The sequence below is a fragment of the Stegostoma tigrinum genome, chromosome 37 (genome assembly GCF_030684315.1).
Source record: "Stegostoma tigrinum isolate sSteTig4 chromosome 37, sSteTig4.hap1, whole genome shotgun sequence".
In the NCBI taxonomy this organism is placed as follows: domain Eukaryota; kingdom Metazoa; phylum Chordata; class Chondrichthyes; order Orectolobiformes; family Stegostomatidae; genus Stegostoma; species Stegostoma tigrinum.
The window spans coordinates 14,267,854-14,281,547 of record NC_081390.1 but is presented as its reverse complement, the minus strand read 5'-3'; the positions used below and the strand labels follow the sequence as shown (position 1 = coordinate 14,281,547).

The 13,694-nt window shown below is 37.1% G+C and overlaps 1 protein-coding gene across 1 annotated transcript in view; it reads right to left on the bottom strand.

The window, feature by feature from the left end:
- lrmda (leucine rich melanocyte differentiation associated) overlaps positions 1-13,694 on the bottom strand; it is an 830,431-nt gene that overhangs the window by 785,895 nt on the left and 30,842 nt on the right. The window contains exon 2 of the mRNA XM_059640299.1: positions 11,468-11,568. Coding sequence (XP_059496282.1) covers positions 11,468-11,568 — 101 coding nt within the window. The remainder of the gene's footprint in view (positions 1-11,467; positions 11,569-13,694) is intronic.

The window sequence follows — 13,694 nt, the reverse complement described above, 5'->3', positions numbered from 1 at the left end:
AAATCCATGCTGACTCTGACCTATCCTGTTACTGCTATCCAAATGATTTGTAATTTCGTCTTTTATAATTGACTCCAGCATCTTTCCCACCACTGACGTCAGGCTAACCGGTCTATAATTCCCTGCTTTCTCTCTTCCTCCTTTCTTGAAAAGTGGGACAACATTAGCCACCCTCCAATCCGCAGGGACTGATCCTGAATCTATAGAACATTGGAAAATAATTACCAATGCATCCACGATTTGTGGATGCCACCTCCTTAAGTACCCCGAGATGCAGACCATCAGGTCCAGGAGACTTATCAGCCTTCAGACCTAACAATCTATCCAACACCATTTCTTGCCTAATATAAATTCCCTTCAGTTCATCCATTACCCTAGGTCCTTCAGCCACTATAACATCTGGGAGATTGGATCTGTCTTCACTAGGAAAGACACAAGCAAAGTAACTATTCAACTCTTCTGCCATTTCGTTGTTCCCCATAAGAAATTCACCCGTTTCTGTCTTCGAGGGCCCAATTTTAGTCTTAAACATTTTTTTTTCCTTTTCACACACCTAAAAAGCTTTTACTATCCTCCTTTATATTTTTGGCCAGTGTGCCTTCGTACCTCATTTTTTCCTCCATGTATTGCCTTTTTGGTTATCCTCTGTTGCTCCTTAAAACTTTCCCAGTCCTCTGGCTTCCCGTTATACTACTTCTTTATCTTTATACAGTCCTTAACTTCCCTCATCAGCCACGGCTGCCCCTGCCTCCCGTTAGGATCTTTCACTTTGGAATGAACTGATCCTGCACCTTCTGCATTATACGTTTTTCCTGAAGATGGGAGATAGATTCACGTACCAAAACCATGGAGTAGATTAGATATAATTGCACAGTCCTGCCAGTAAGCCTTACCAAAAATAAACAAGAATTTGGATGCAAGCAAATAAAATAATGCAAGGCATCCTTATTCCTTTGTCCTAAACCTCAGGCCCAATGTTGGTTTTATTTAGTGTACACTTCTAATGTTTTCGACAACCTTGTCCTCTGATTAATTCTTGTCTCTTTGTTAAGTGAATAAACATTTAGAAGTATTATTTTATCATTAATAACTGCCCTGTGGACATAACTCTCAGACCAGGCTGAAACATTTGAAATAGCCTAGGAAACTGGAGAGCACGCATTCTTCAAACAAGGTGCATCGAAGGAAGTTCAAACTGGATGGTTAAAATCTGCCAACGAAGGTGGTTTCTTTGAGTCATCCCAGCTTCGGCTGTAGATATTGAATTCAGTTTTGCATACAGGATGAATAAAACAGTGTGATTCCACAGACCAGGTCAGCAGAAGCTCACAGCTACATTTGCTCTCTACCTCACAACTTGGTTAACACTGATCTAAGGTATTTCATACTTAAATAACACGTCTGAACCCAGTATCTACTGTGAGAGATATGGAGTTAAGGCCACCAGGGAATATAAATTTGTCATATATTTCAGGAGTGAAGTCAGGAAATACACCTACATGCAGACGATGATTGAAGTTTGGAATATTCATTTGTAAATGACAATCGATGCCAGCTCAATTATTAATTTCAAATCTGAAAGTGACAGACTGAACAAAAGATAATAAGAAATTTAAGGCACGAATGGGTAAAGAGAGTTAGATCAAAAGGTCAGCAATTATCTCATTGATGACAGGCAGAATTAACAGGATAAATAATCTTCCCTTTCCAATATTCCTATGGAAGAGTTTTAGGTGCAGCTTCACATCCCACTCAACTCAAGAAAAACAGCATCCAAAAAAGTTCCCTGCAAACACCTTTAAGGTTTACATTAGTCTTGTTGTAGTTATCAATGGATCACACTAGATTAATCTCCCTTACACACATATCCAAATTACCTATTCACAATAGTCTCTTCACTTGACACAGTGTTATGACAATGTATTTTTAAATGAGGGATTAAAATATGATATATTAGTCTTCAAAGACAGGGGGATCAACATACATTCAGGCTTCAAAAGGAAAAGCTATAATAATACCATTAGCAGCCATCTCTACATTTGATGAGCCTTCCCAATTTTCTCTGAACTTTACAGGGCCATTTTTCAAATGAACCATTTTATCAAGCAGGCAGCAAAAGCCCACAACCAAATGCTCAATGGGCATGATGATTTGTGTGCTGGAACAATGCTTTTACTAGTCACACAAACTCAGTCTTCTGCAGTTTCTGATCAGCCTCACTTCAGCAATTAGTAGCATTGTTAACACTTCTGCGCAGCAGGTATTGCAATTTTTCAGAAAAGTGGCATCAGAGGTCTTACACACGTCACTGGACTCAACCTGCATATGGTTAATAAGAGGCACTCTAATATTTTCAGTGGAAGGCCTGGATGTCCATTTCTCAGCATGGTCCTAAATCATTGTGGGGTTGATGAAGAAATGTATGAAAACATTTTGATTTCTGTCTCATTACAAAGTGTCAGATTCCGCCCCCCCCCCCCCCACCCCCCCAACCCAGTGGTACCAGTCAGAAGTCTGTGCTTTCAGATCCCATTCTAGAGACCTGAGCTTATAATTTAGGTTGACACCTCAGTGCAATTGAGAGAGACTGTTGCATTGCCAGAGGTCCCATTATATGGAATATTAAACTGAAGCTTTATCAGCTTGTTCAGGTGGGCTTAAAAAGATCCCATGGGCTTACATACTGAACAGGAGAAATCTCTCCAATGTCCTGGCCAATATTTAGCAACTGACTGTACTTCACCATCTTCTGTTTAAAATAATCATATTTTAAATAAATCTATAAACTTCTGGAAAAAAATTAGGTGACATTTTTTGTTCTTCAGCTCAGCGAAATAAGATTCTGTCCATGACCCAACAAGTTCTAAACATGTCATTTGTACTTGAAACCTTAACTTTATTTGTATCTCCACAGATGCTGCCAAACCTGAACTTTTATCTCAACCTTTTACTTTTACTTCAGATCTCCATCTACAGATTTTTACTTGTATCTGTCTTCAGGTCCTCTAGGTCACACTGTCACCCCTTCTCAAATCATCTGACTCCCTACCTCTTTACCAATCGTTTGCAAGCATTCTGTATCCAGGAATACTTAACACCCAGTCTTCACCTTCTATGAGCCAGATCGCCATTTTCATAACATTTTATTTTGAACTAGCTATCTGCCCCTGCAACTCATCTATCTTATTTACCACACTATGTATTTGCATACATGCACAATATCCCTGCTATGGACTTCATTACCATCTCACTTGCTAAGCCCACATGATAACTTGCAATTTCTTGTTCCAGTACTTTCCAGCTTTCCCCAAACTTGGTATTTATTTCTAATACTACCTTCTGGTTCCCACAACCCTAACAAGTTATTTTAAACCTGCACCAGAAGCACAAGCCATTCAACCAGCAAATAAATTGTTTGAATACAACTTGTCCAGGTTCCAAAAACAGAGTTGCTGGAAAAGCTCAGCAGGTCTGGCAGCATCTGTGGAGGAGAAAACAAAAAGTTAATGTTTTGAGTCCAGTGACCCTTCCTCAGGGTCACTGAACTTGAAACGTTAACTCCCTTTATTCTCCTCCACAGATGTTGCCAGACCTGCTGAGCTTTTTTTAGCTACTTTGTTTGCGTTCCTGATTTACAGCATCCGCAGTTCTTTTGGTTCTTGTCCAGGTTCCATCTCCCCAGAACTGGTACAACATTTCAGGAATCTGAAGTGTTTCATTCTACATCATCAGTTCTTTACTTTGTTCACCATAATGATTACAGGAGTAATTCCGAGATTAGTATTTGTAAGGTCCTGCTTGCCAATTTCCTACCTAGCTTCCTTAATTATGACTGCAAGGTTGCAAGTCCATTTTTTCTTTTGATAGTATCCATGTGAACCATTATCTCTGGCTATGCTCTGTATCCAGAGACATCCTTAATCCTGAGACCTGGGAGGCAACATACCACACTGGAATCTATCTGCCTGATCCTTCACAACTTCTAGTCACCTACTTCCTCTCTCCTGGTACTTGCTTAAACTAAAGCGTAATCACACCGTTTGTGTGTTATCTGTAAAGCTTTCAACCTAGCTGATGCAGTGCAGTAATACTTTAACTTTACTCATATTTAGTTACATTTTTATTAAATTGAGAACTTAATACAAAACTCAATTAGTGAAATTCCGGATCGTGTGACTGTACTTTTGGGGCAACTCATTTCCACACAGCTCAAGCAACAAATTAAAAATTCTGCTTTTTTTATTCAACCAGTGAATTCAATGTCTGGGGTACTAAAGTGGACAATTTAACATTATTACTGATCTGGCAATAAGGCCCACAAGCAGTTTCTGGAAAAAAGTGTCCTAAAACTGTAACTGGTCTACAGCCATGCCAATATAATTAGAGAATACATATAATAATAGACTTTCTAATACTGACCCTAAAAAATTATTTAACATTGAAAGAAACAAGATAATTAACTGTCTACATTACATGCTTGATTGTAATTGATGGATTTCAATAATAGGAATATAATTTAGTGTCAGCACTTATTGCACTCACAAACAGAAAAATAACAGGCGTAAAGATAAAACCCATTTGCATCATTCTGCACAGCTCGTAAACCTGGAGAAGTCCTTGATTAGATCGCGAACCACTCCCCTCAGTTTGATTCATACTAAGAAATGCTGCAAGTTCAGTCATTACAGTATAAGCTAATTTGTTCTCAATTTTTGACACATGCACCCATAGGTCCGATATCATCCTTCACAAGTAAACACAACATCACTGTGCAGTCACTGTACTGACAAAATTGAGGCCAGGACCTAAAAGATACAAGGAATAAAGTTGGAAGAAAGGATAGCAGAAAGAAACAGACAAAAAAAAATGGTGAATATATTGGTGCCAAAAAGCAGGGACAGTTATCCACAAAACAAAAAAACTGGTTGCAAGCACTTGAGAACCTAGAAGATGCTGAAACATGCAATAAATGTAGCAAAATGTGCTTCTTGATTGTAATGAGCACCGTTGTGAGTTTTGTTTGTTACGCTTTGTGTAATGCTTCCTTTTGAGCTGTAGTAGATCCTATATTCTTGAGTCCTTATGATGATTGTGTTCTAACTCCCTGCACTGAAACTGCTAAGCTTCCTCAATGTGGCATAGGTGGTCAAAATCTATTCCAGGCAAAAGGCGAATGTTGATCATAATCTCAACATACAGACCTTTAGATTTATGTAATGACTACATTGAAGAAAAGTACAACACCATGCCCATATGCATTTATCCTAGTGCTTTAGCAGAAACCAGCTGAACAATCACAAAGCTAAGATTCAAGATGGATGAAACTTCCAGAGGCTAGGTAGAGCCTGCTTTAGTGTGAAAGATAAAGACAATAGGAGAGTGCCTTGTACAAATTAAGTCATTTGAAGCATGTCATGAAGAAATAGGACTGAGACAGAATGACCCATAACATTCTTGTAATAGGGTGCCTAAAACTCTCAATTATTCTCTCATTTAGCCAAGATAAACGTGTAACATTTAGACAGGAAAGCTAACATCAAAATGGGAGTTGTCATATAACCTCTGTAAAAAGGTATAGCATTCAGAGGAGTGTTTAGACTCAGACAAGACAAGCCATCCTGGTTCACCACCCCGATCAACACTCCTATTAAACTTCTCAGTACCCTCGAACACTGAAATCTACTGTGGGATAGAAAATAGCAGTACTAGGTTATGTTGAGATTTATTTATATATTGTACAAAATATTTTTATGGCCTTGTTGATTTTAGAATGAAATCCTTAAATAAATCTGAACACTTTTTTTGTTCTAATTTCACTTAGATACTGATGAGCATCTGATTAGTTAGGGATTGGGTACTTGTCCAGTTGATAGCTTTTCGGAAAACATTCATTTTGGGAACAAATTGATAAATAAAATATTTATTTGCCTTGTGGTACTTAAAAAGCAGTTTGAAGTATTGGCTAAATAGTCTGAAAGATTGTCAAAAGATTGCTTAAGAAATGCGAGCCATCCTAGAATCTTAAACAAATTAGATTTCCTTTTCATTTGGATAAGGACTTTAAGATCTGGATGTTTTTCTTTTCCTTTTGGCTCTGTTTCTTTTACTTCCTCTCTTGGTTTTCTTTTAATTCTGGTTTTGTATTTTGTATTTTAAGACGGTGCTGTAGAATAGTGATATTGTACACTTTTCATTTTTCTCCTGAATGACTGAACTTGAGTACATGTGGCAATAAAATCCAATTCCAATTTTAGATATTTCAAACTTTTAATCAACATGCTAATACATTCCAATATAACAGCCTGGCTTGCATTACCATACAAATGGTCCTAAATTTTACAAGACTAGGCTATTACATGTATTCTGAGAGCTTGTTGATGTACCTTTAGCAAAATGAAAGGACAGACAATTTCATGCAATATTACTTTCAAACCCACTGGTTCATTAAGGGTATTAAATGTGTGCTTATCAAAAAATTAACATGGCAGACTAGAGTTATCTCAGAAAAGATTTTGATAATTATTAAAATGTGACAGAATCATACCCTAAGTGAATCAATTAAACTACAGCATTCAGAAGTTTAACAGAGATAACTGCTTCAGACTACAATTTTCACTTGACAAAGGCGACCATTCAGGGCTTCGCTGAAACCTGACATGTCAAAAAAAACTTCGAAACAAAAGCACCTTACAACCATCATCTCTCCTCCTTACTTGTCAGATCAAGTTTACTAGTGTCTGAACTGAAATGGCATCACCTTGTCAACTGCTACAAGATGGATTTTCTTGTCTTGACAAAAAATGTCGTTTTTTCCCCCCCCTGTTTGTTCTACATTAAGGTGTCACATTTATTGAGCAAGCCCTTACCTGCAGCCGCAGAAAGCCCCTTGGTTTACGAAGGGGAAACTTTGATGTTCTCGAAGTAATAAAAGGCCAAAATCTGCAAATCAACTAAATGCACCATAAAAAAGGTTTCTAGTCCATAACAACTTTATTTGACTTGGCTGCTAATGCATGCGACACTATAAACAAAAAAAAACTCTAAGGCTAAAAGTTAATGGAAATATTTGTAATTTTTTAATCATTTGCCTTTAAGGTGTAGTTAAACAGCAAGAGTCTGACCGACTCATGCCAATTGCATACTGCAACCAATAAATTTTGAACTTAAGGTGAAGTTAAAAATGTGCACTTTTTCAAAACAATGAAAAATTCAGCAATAAGTTTCAGGTACTCGTGAAATTTAAGACTGTCTAAACAATTTTGAAATGCATTCCTTCATAGTTAAATTATCTTTTAAGATTTTAGGGAAAAATAAGTAACATTTTAGCCATTTTTAGATTGCATGATCTGTATGTCTGTCAGAAGTTGCACAATGGATGAAGCACCCCTCAAGAGAACATTCAATAATATAATCATCGCAAAATAACTTCAAAACTAATCATAAGCTCCTATGGATGACTAGAATACAATCAATCCTAGATCTTCAAAGATGGTGCAAATGTTTATTCCAGCATTGTAGCCAGTTTAATTTCAAGGGTTCACCAATTGCATGGCGTGGAATGCAATTCAACCCAAGGCTATAATCAAATGTACAACTCTGGCGATCTTGAAAAAGTATTCTACAATCTTGTCAGAGATGTTGGCATTATTGGGAAACTTTGCACCCAAAGGTCATTTAACTGTCCACAGCAAAAGAACAGACCTTAGGGAAATGGACAAGATAAAATTACCTTTGTGACAATGATTGGGAACTTACATAGCTAATGACACAATTATTTAACACAGATTTCCACAAAATGGTAGTTTTCTGCTCATGAATAACACTGTACAGCATTTTGCAATAAAATCAGATTGGCACTCAGGTAACTAATTATTTATTCAGAGACATTATTTAATAGGGAGTAAGAGAGAACATCTGACATCCTACATGCTTGGATTCTAGTTCATTTTGTGGTAGCACTGATAGCATTGCCTAGCATCCCACCATGCTTCATATGCAAGGCTTCCCAAATGAAGAATGAACAGATGAAGTGATCAAAGACATCAACAAACTGTAGTTTAAAAATGACTTGGATAGTTGCCATAATAGTCAAGTTACTTATGAAGGAAGGAAAGCCACTTAACTGGTCCATTTTCAGCTGTTACTTGACCTGCTTATAGGTCATATATTTAACCAAGTCCCACACTACCATTCCACTAAATGACTGGTCCAAATAACCATTCAAGATTTTTTAAAAACCCTTAAGGAAGTAGTATAGCTCCTCCTGCAGAATTACTGAAGTTCACAATGGAGAGACTGGCAATGCATCCAACTAAACATTAGCAATAGCTTCACATACTTACCAGTCCCAAATCTTGCCAAATTTAGCCTCTCAGGGGTATAGATTTTTTTTAAAAAGTGAATATAGATTTTTTTAAAAGTGAATATAAATTTTAACAAGTGAATATAGATTTTTTTTAAAAAGTGAGTTTCAGTTATCATAGAAATCAAAGAATTCCTAGAGTGTGGAAACAGACCATTTGGCCCAACAAGCCCACACCACCTCTCCAAACAGCATCCCACCCTGACTCATTCCCCGACTCGTGCATTTCCCCATGTCTAAGCCACCTAACCTAAATATCCCTGGACACTGAGTGATTTTAACATGGCCAATCCACATACCCTGCATATCTTTGGACTGTGGGAGGAAACCAGAGCACCCAGTGGAAACCCACGCAGACACAGGAACAGGAACAACGTGCAAACTCCACACACACAGTTGCCGAGGGTGGAATTGAACCTGGGTCTCTGGTGCTGAGAGGCAGCAGCGCTAACCACTGAGCCACCGTGCTACCCCAGTTATGAATTGGAAATGTTGTTACTGTTAAATTGGTGTTATACTTTATGCACTATGCTCGTTTCCATGACACACCTCTGAATTTTGAACATATAATACTATTTTTCAAGTTACGGAGGAAACTTTGACTTTTCTCAATAGCATGTTACACAGGCACAAATGGAGCCAGACATTTACCAGCAATGAATACAAACAAATAAATAAAACAATCACTACCTGAAAGATTTGCCCTATGTAGGTTTTCAAAAGTACACTTCTAGGATTCTCATTGCTGTACTTGTGTTTTGGAAATATTCCATCCACGCTGCAGCCTATTGAATTTCTTGGAATTTCCAAAGGATATATTCCAAGTTAAATTACATTACAGGAACATATACATTTTGCTACACATTCTCATGAGCAAAATAACACATGTTCATTGTGCAATATAAAATTTGCAACTTTGTGTGTTGTTGTATACTATTGATTAAAACTTTTGAACATTCTACATCTACTGGGCCCTGTAATCTGGCCCTGGAAGTAAGCCAATGTAATTTGAACTATGAAATAGATTGAGTCTCACCAATAATGAACTACCCACATTCTTTTTCAAATGTGGAAGAATCACAACGGACAAATCTTACATGATTTAAAGAGCATCTGGAATTTACTGTCACATGGAAATAATTGCGTTTCTTTTACAAGAACGAGCTGCTGCTCAGTATTTTTAAATTTTGAAAAATATAGCACATGATCCTAGAAATGACTGATGCCAACATTAGTCGACGAATGTTGGTGTGTGTCATTCCTCTGTTTCGTTAAAGCAAATTACTTCCTTCACTAAAATAGCTGACAGAGATACATAAGTAATAGAAGCAGTAGTAGGTCACTTAGCCCTCCAGCCTGCTCCACCATTCAATAAGATCATATTTGATCTGACTGTAATATTAGCTGCACTGATTTGCGTGCTGTCCATAACCCTCAACTACCTTAATCAATCATAAATCTGTTCAAATTCATTCTTTATATTTAATGACTCAGGTGAACACCATTGAGATAGAAAATTCAATTGAATCACAAACACAGGAAATTCATGTTCATCTCCATCTGAAATGGGAGACCTCTTACTTTTAAACAGTACCCCAGAACTAGATCCGACAAGAAACTCATCTCAGTATTCATCCTGTCAAGTCCCCATTAGACCATTGTACATTTCAAAAAGATTTCCTCTACATTCTAAACTCCAATGGGCTTCAACTGCTCAATTTTTCTTAAGACACCCTAGTCATTCCAGGACTCAGTCCTGGAATTTTCTAATTTGCTTCCAATGCAAGTTCCTCAAGTAGGGCAGCCAAAACTATACACAAAATACTAATCATTAGGTAGCAACATACAGCTAAACATTTATTTGTAAACAAACAGTAAGAGATTTACTTTTTGGCTACTAAGAAGTCAAAAGTTTAACAGGAATACCAATGCAGGGGAGAGAACAAATCCAGTGCAGGGGAGAAATCAAGCCCTCATGGGAAAGCTCAGCATGGAGTATCTGCAGGTCCATGGCTAAAGAAAGACTGTAACACTGAACTTTATTTCTGTATTTTCTTACTTTATGCTGAGAAAAACTATAATGTTGAACTTTAAACTTATTTCTTTATTTTTCTACTTTGTATCTAAGATTTTGAACCTAGCTGCCTTTGCAGGTAAGATGGCACTAGGAATGGCAAACTTGTACACTTTTCACACTACTCATGTATACTTGAGGCTAGGTGACAATACAACCAAATTCTAACTCATTTATAGATACTTGTATTCACACACATTAAGGTTATATTAAAGGTTTCCAGATAAAAAGACTTAAAACAATTCTACTACGCACATAGTAGAGACAATTTTGAAGTTGTCCCATTCATTCATGAGCAATGAAAGGCTAGCACCAACCTGATGCTGGTTCAGCCTTCTAGGAATAGAAACTTCCAGCATAAACGAGCAGGCTGTCATCTCGGTAAGAGAGAGGAGGCAGGAAATCCAGTGGCCAATCTGCAGAGCTGGAAAAGAGAATTCAAGCTCTGCCTGACCCCTAGAAATTGATAACAGACTTGATGGATTGTCTAAGTGACCTCCAGGAAACACTGGTTTAGCTGCATTATATTCAGTATAAGCGGGGTGTTGTGTGTGCTGTGTTACGTGAATGAAAGTCAAATATGTTGATAAACATGACTTCAATGTTCTTTCGCCCTAAGTTCGCATTTCAAGGTCATCTCAAGTTTTCAGGTCATCAGAACAAATGTGTTTATTTCAAGTTTTGCATTACGACTTTTACTTTTAGGTAATGATCGAGGGATAACAATTAATGGGTTATTCTCAGTGTTCCAATTACAAATGCCTTCTAATTAAGCTGGTATTCCAAACACAAACATTTAAATGATCCAAAGTAGAAAATATGCACAGGTGTGTATTACATTAAGCTAGAAGAAAAATCTGCAAGAAAATTGACATGTATGACATATTCATTGCTCTTAACTTCACATCACAAATAGTAGATCATATAAAGCAACAAAATTCATAGTGTAAGATGTGTGTTGAATTTAGATGGTGCTGCTTTTACTCCATAGATATATGTGGAGCTGAGATGCTTATGGACTACGACCTTACCGTAGTAGATTGAAACTAAGATCGAGACGCTTTGTGAAGTGTCCGTATTTCCTACCAAGAAATTCTGGAATACTTTCACAGTCTTGACCAATATAAGACACCTGTATAAAACACATGATGAAAACATGAAGTTGAAAAAGGATGAAATCATACTAAAACTTTCACAACAGATATTTGCTGTGGATTTAATTCAGTTGAAAACCCACTAAAAATTAATATTCATATGACTTAATAGCATAGCCTCATCCATTATTTTAATTGGAAGAATGAAAATCAGAAAACATTGCTTTCAACAGGAATCAGCAGAATGTTTTACAAAAATATTTACAGTACCATTGTTGGGGAACTGATTTTTAATGCAAGAAATGGAATTTTAAAAAAAATTAGTCCCAAAGAATTAGAAAATAACATCAAAGCTATAAATAGCCACATTAGCACTACATATTCAAGATTTTTATTTATTTTTAACTTCACATTCCTATTTGTAAAATTGGAAGCTGCATCAAACATGTGGTTCAAAATTGAAGATCTTTTTAAATTGTTGAAACAGTTGATTAAGCTCAAACTGCTGGTAAATCTCAATTATCATTTAATTACAGAAACACAACATTTTTTCAGACAGATTAATTTGTCTGATCACATCTTTACTGACTTTTGAAATGGATGGGAAAATGGAGTGCTCATCTAATCTCTGATGCAATACACAAGGTAAAAGATTGTTCCTTTGGAGCATGCCATTCCACATATCACTTCAAAGATGAAACACAATCATGCTTTTGGAAATTGCTTTGTTATGAACACAGATTGAATTTTGGAAGAATGGTGCCAATGTAACATTTTAGAAATATAATTTCTTATTACTTTGTACAAATTCCCTTTTACATAGAGTTTGCAAGGAAATATCAGCCACAAAAGGAATCTTTAGAAACAATGGGAATAAAGGCTGTGATTCACTGGCTGGGTCCTAAAAGACAGAAAAAAGTGAAAACATTTCAGAAATTTAAACTGCTTGAAAATGCACACAACCATGCCCAATTCCACAGGTACAATTAGAGTGAAGCATTTAACATACATGCTTCCCATTCAATAATTGCATCAATAACTTACATTCCTTCAGCTCTCACAGCGTGTTATACCTCCCATCTAGTGAAAAGGAATTTAAGAAATGTCTCGTAGATGGTTGTTTTGGAGCAGCTTACGGCAACCATAATATGCTAGAATTCATCCCGCAGTATGAGAGGGTGAAGCTGAATCAAATGCAATAGTATTGCAATTGAGTAAAGGTAACTACATGTATGAAAGGAAGGAGCTGGCCGGAGTTGATTAGAAGGGGAGCTTAGCAGGGAACATGGTACAGCAGCAATGGCAGCAGTTTCTAGAGGTATTCAGAAAGCACAGCAGAAATTTATCTCAAGGAAGCAGAAACAAACTTTGGGGAGGATGAGGCAACCATGGTTGACAAGCGAAGTCAGGGACCGCTTAAAAGCAGAAGAGAAAGAATACAATGCGATGAAGATTAGTGGGAAGTCTGTGTGTTGGGGAAGATGATGAAATGGGGAAAGCTAGCTAGTAACAGAGAAGATGATTGGTAATATATGTCTAAAAAGCTCTTCCAAAGTAAAAGAGGCAAGAGTAGACATTGGACTATGGTTTAAAAAAGGCTATATTGGAATATATTGTAACTGGAAGAAAGAAATGGTGGAGGATCTGTAGAAGTACCTCATATCAGTCTTCACATTGAAAGACCTCAAAACTTCAACACAGTCAGGAGCCAGAGGCTAGTGTGGTGACCACTGAGAAAAAGGTGCTATATAAGCTAAAAAAGGTCTGAAGGTGAACAGATCACCCACTCTGGATGGACTATACCCAAAAAGGTTGTAAAGGAAAAAGCTGAGATGATTATGGAGCCATTGTTTGTGATCTTTCAGGAATTACTGGAGTCAAGGAGGGATTGGAAAATAGCTAATGTAACATGTTTAATAAATGAGGGAGACAAAAGACAAGAAATTATAGGCCATTTAGCCCGACTTCAGTCATTGGCAAGACTGCATTAGTAAGAAAGAGATTGCAGAATACTTGGAAGTGCATTTTAAAATAGTGCTGAGTCAGCATGGCTTTGTCAAGGGGAAGCTTGAATTCTTTGATAAGGTAATGAGCAAGTTGTACAAAAGGACAGCCTAGTGGACATGATTTATTTGAATTGGTGAAAGTCTTCACAGGTGCTCCA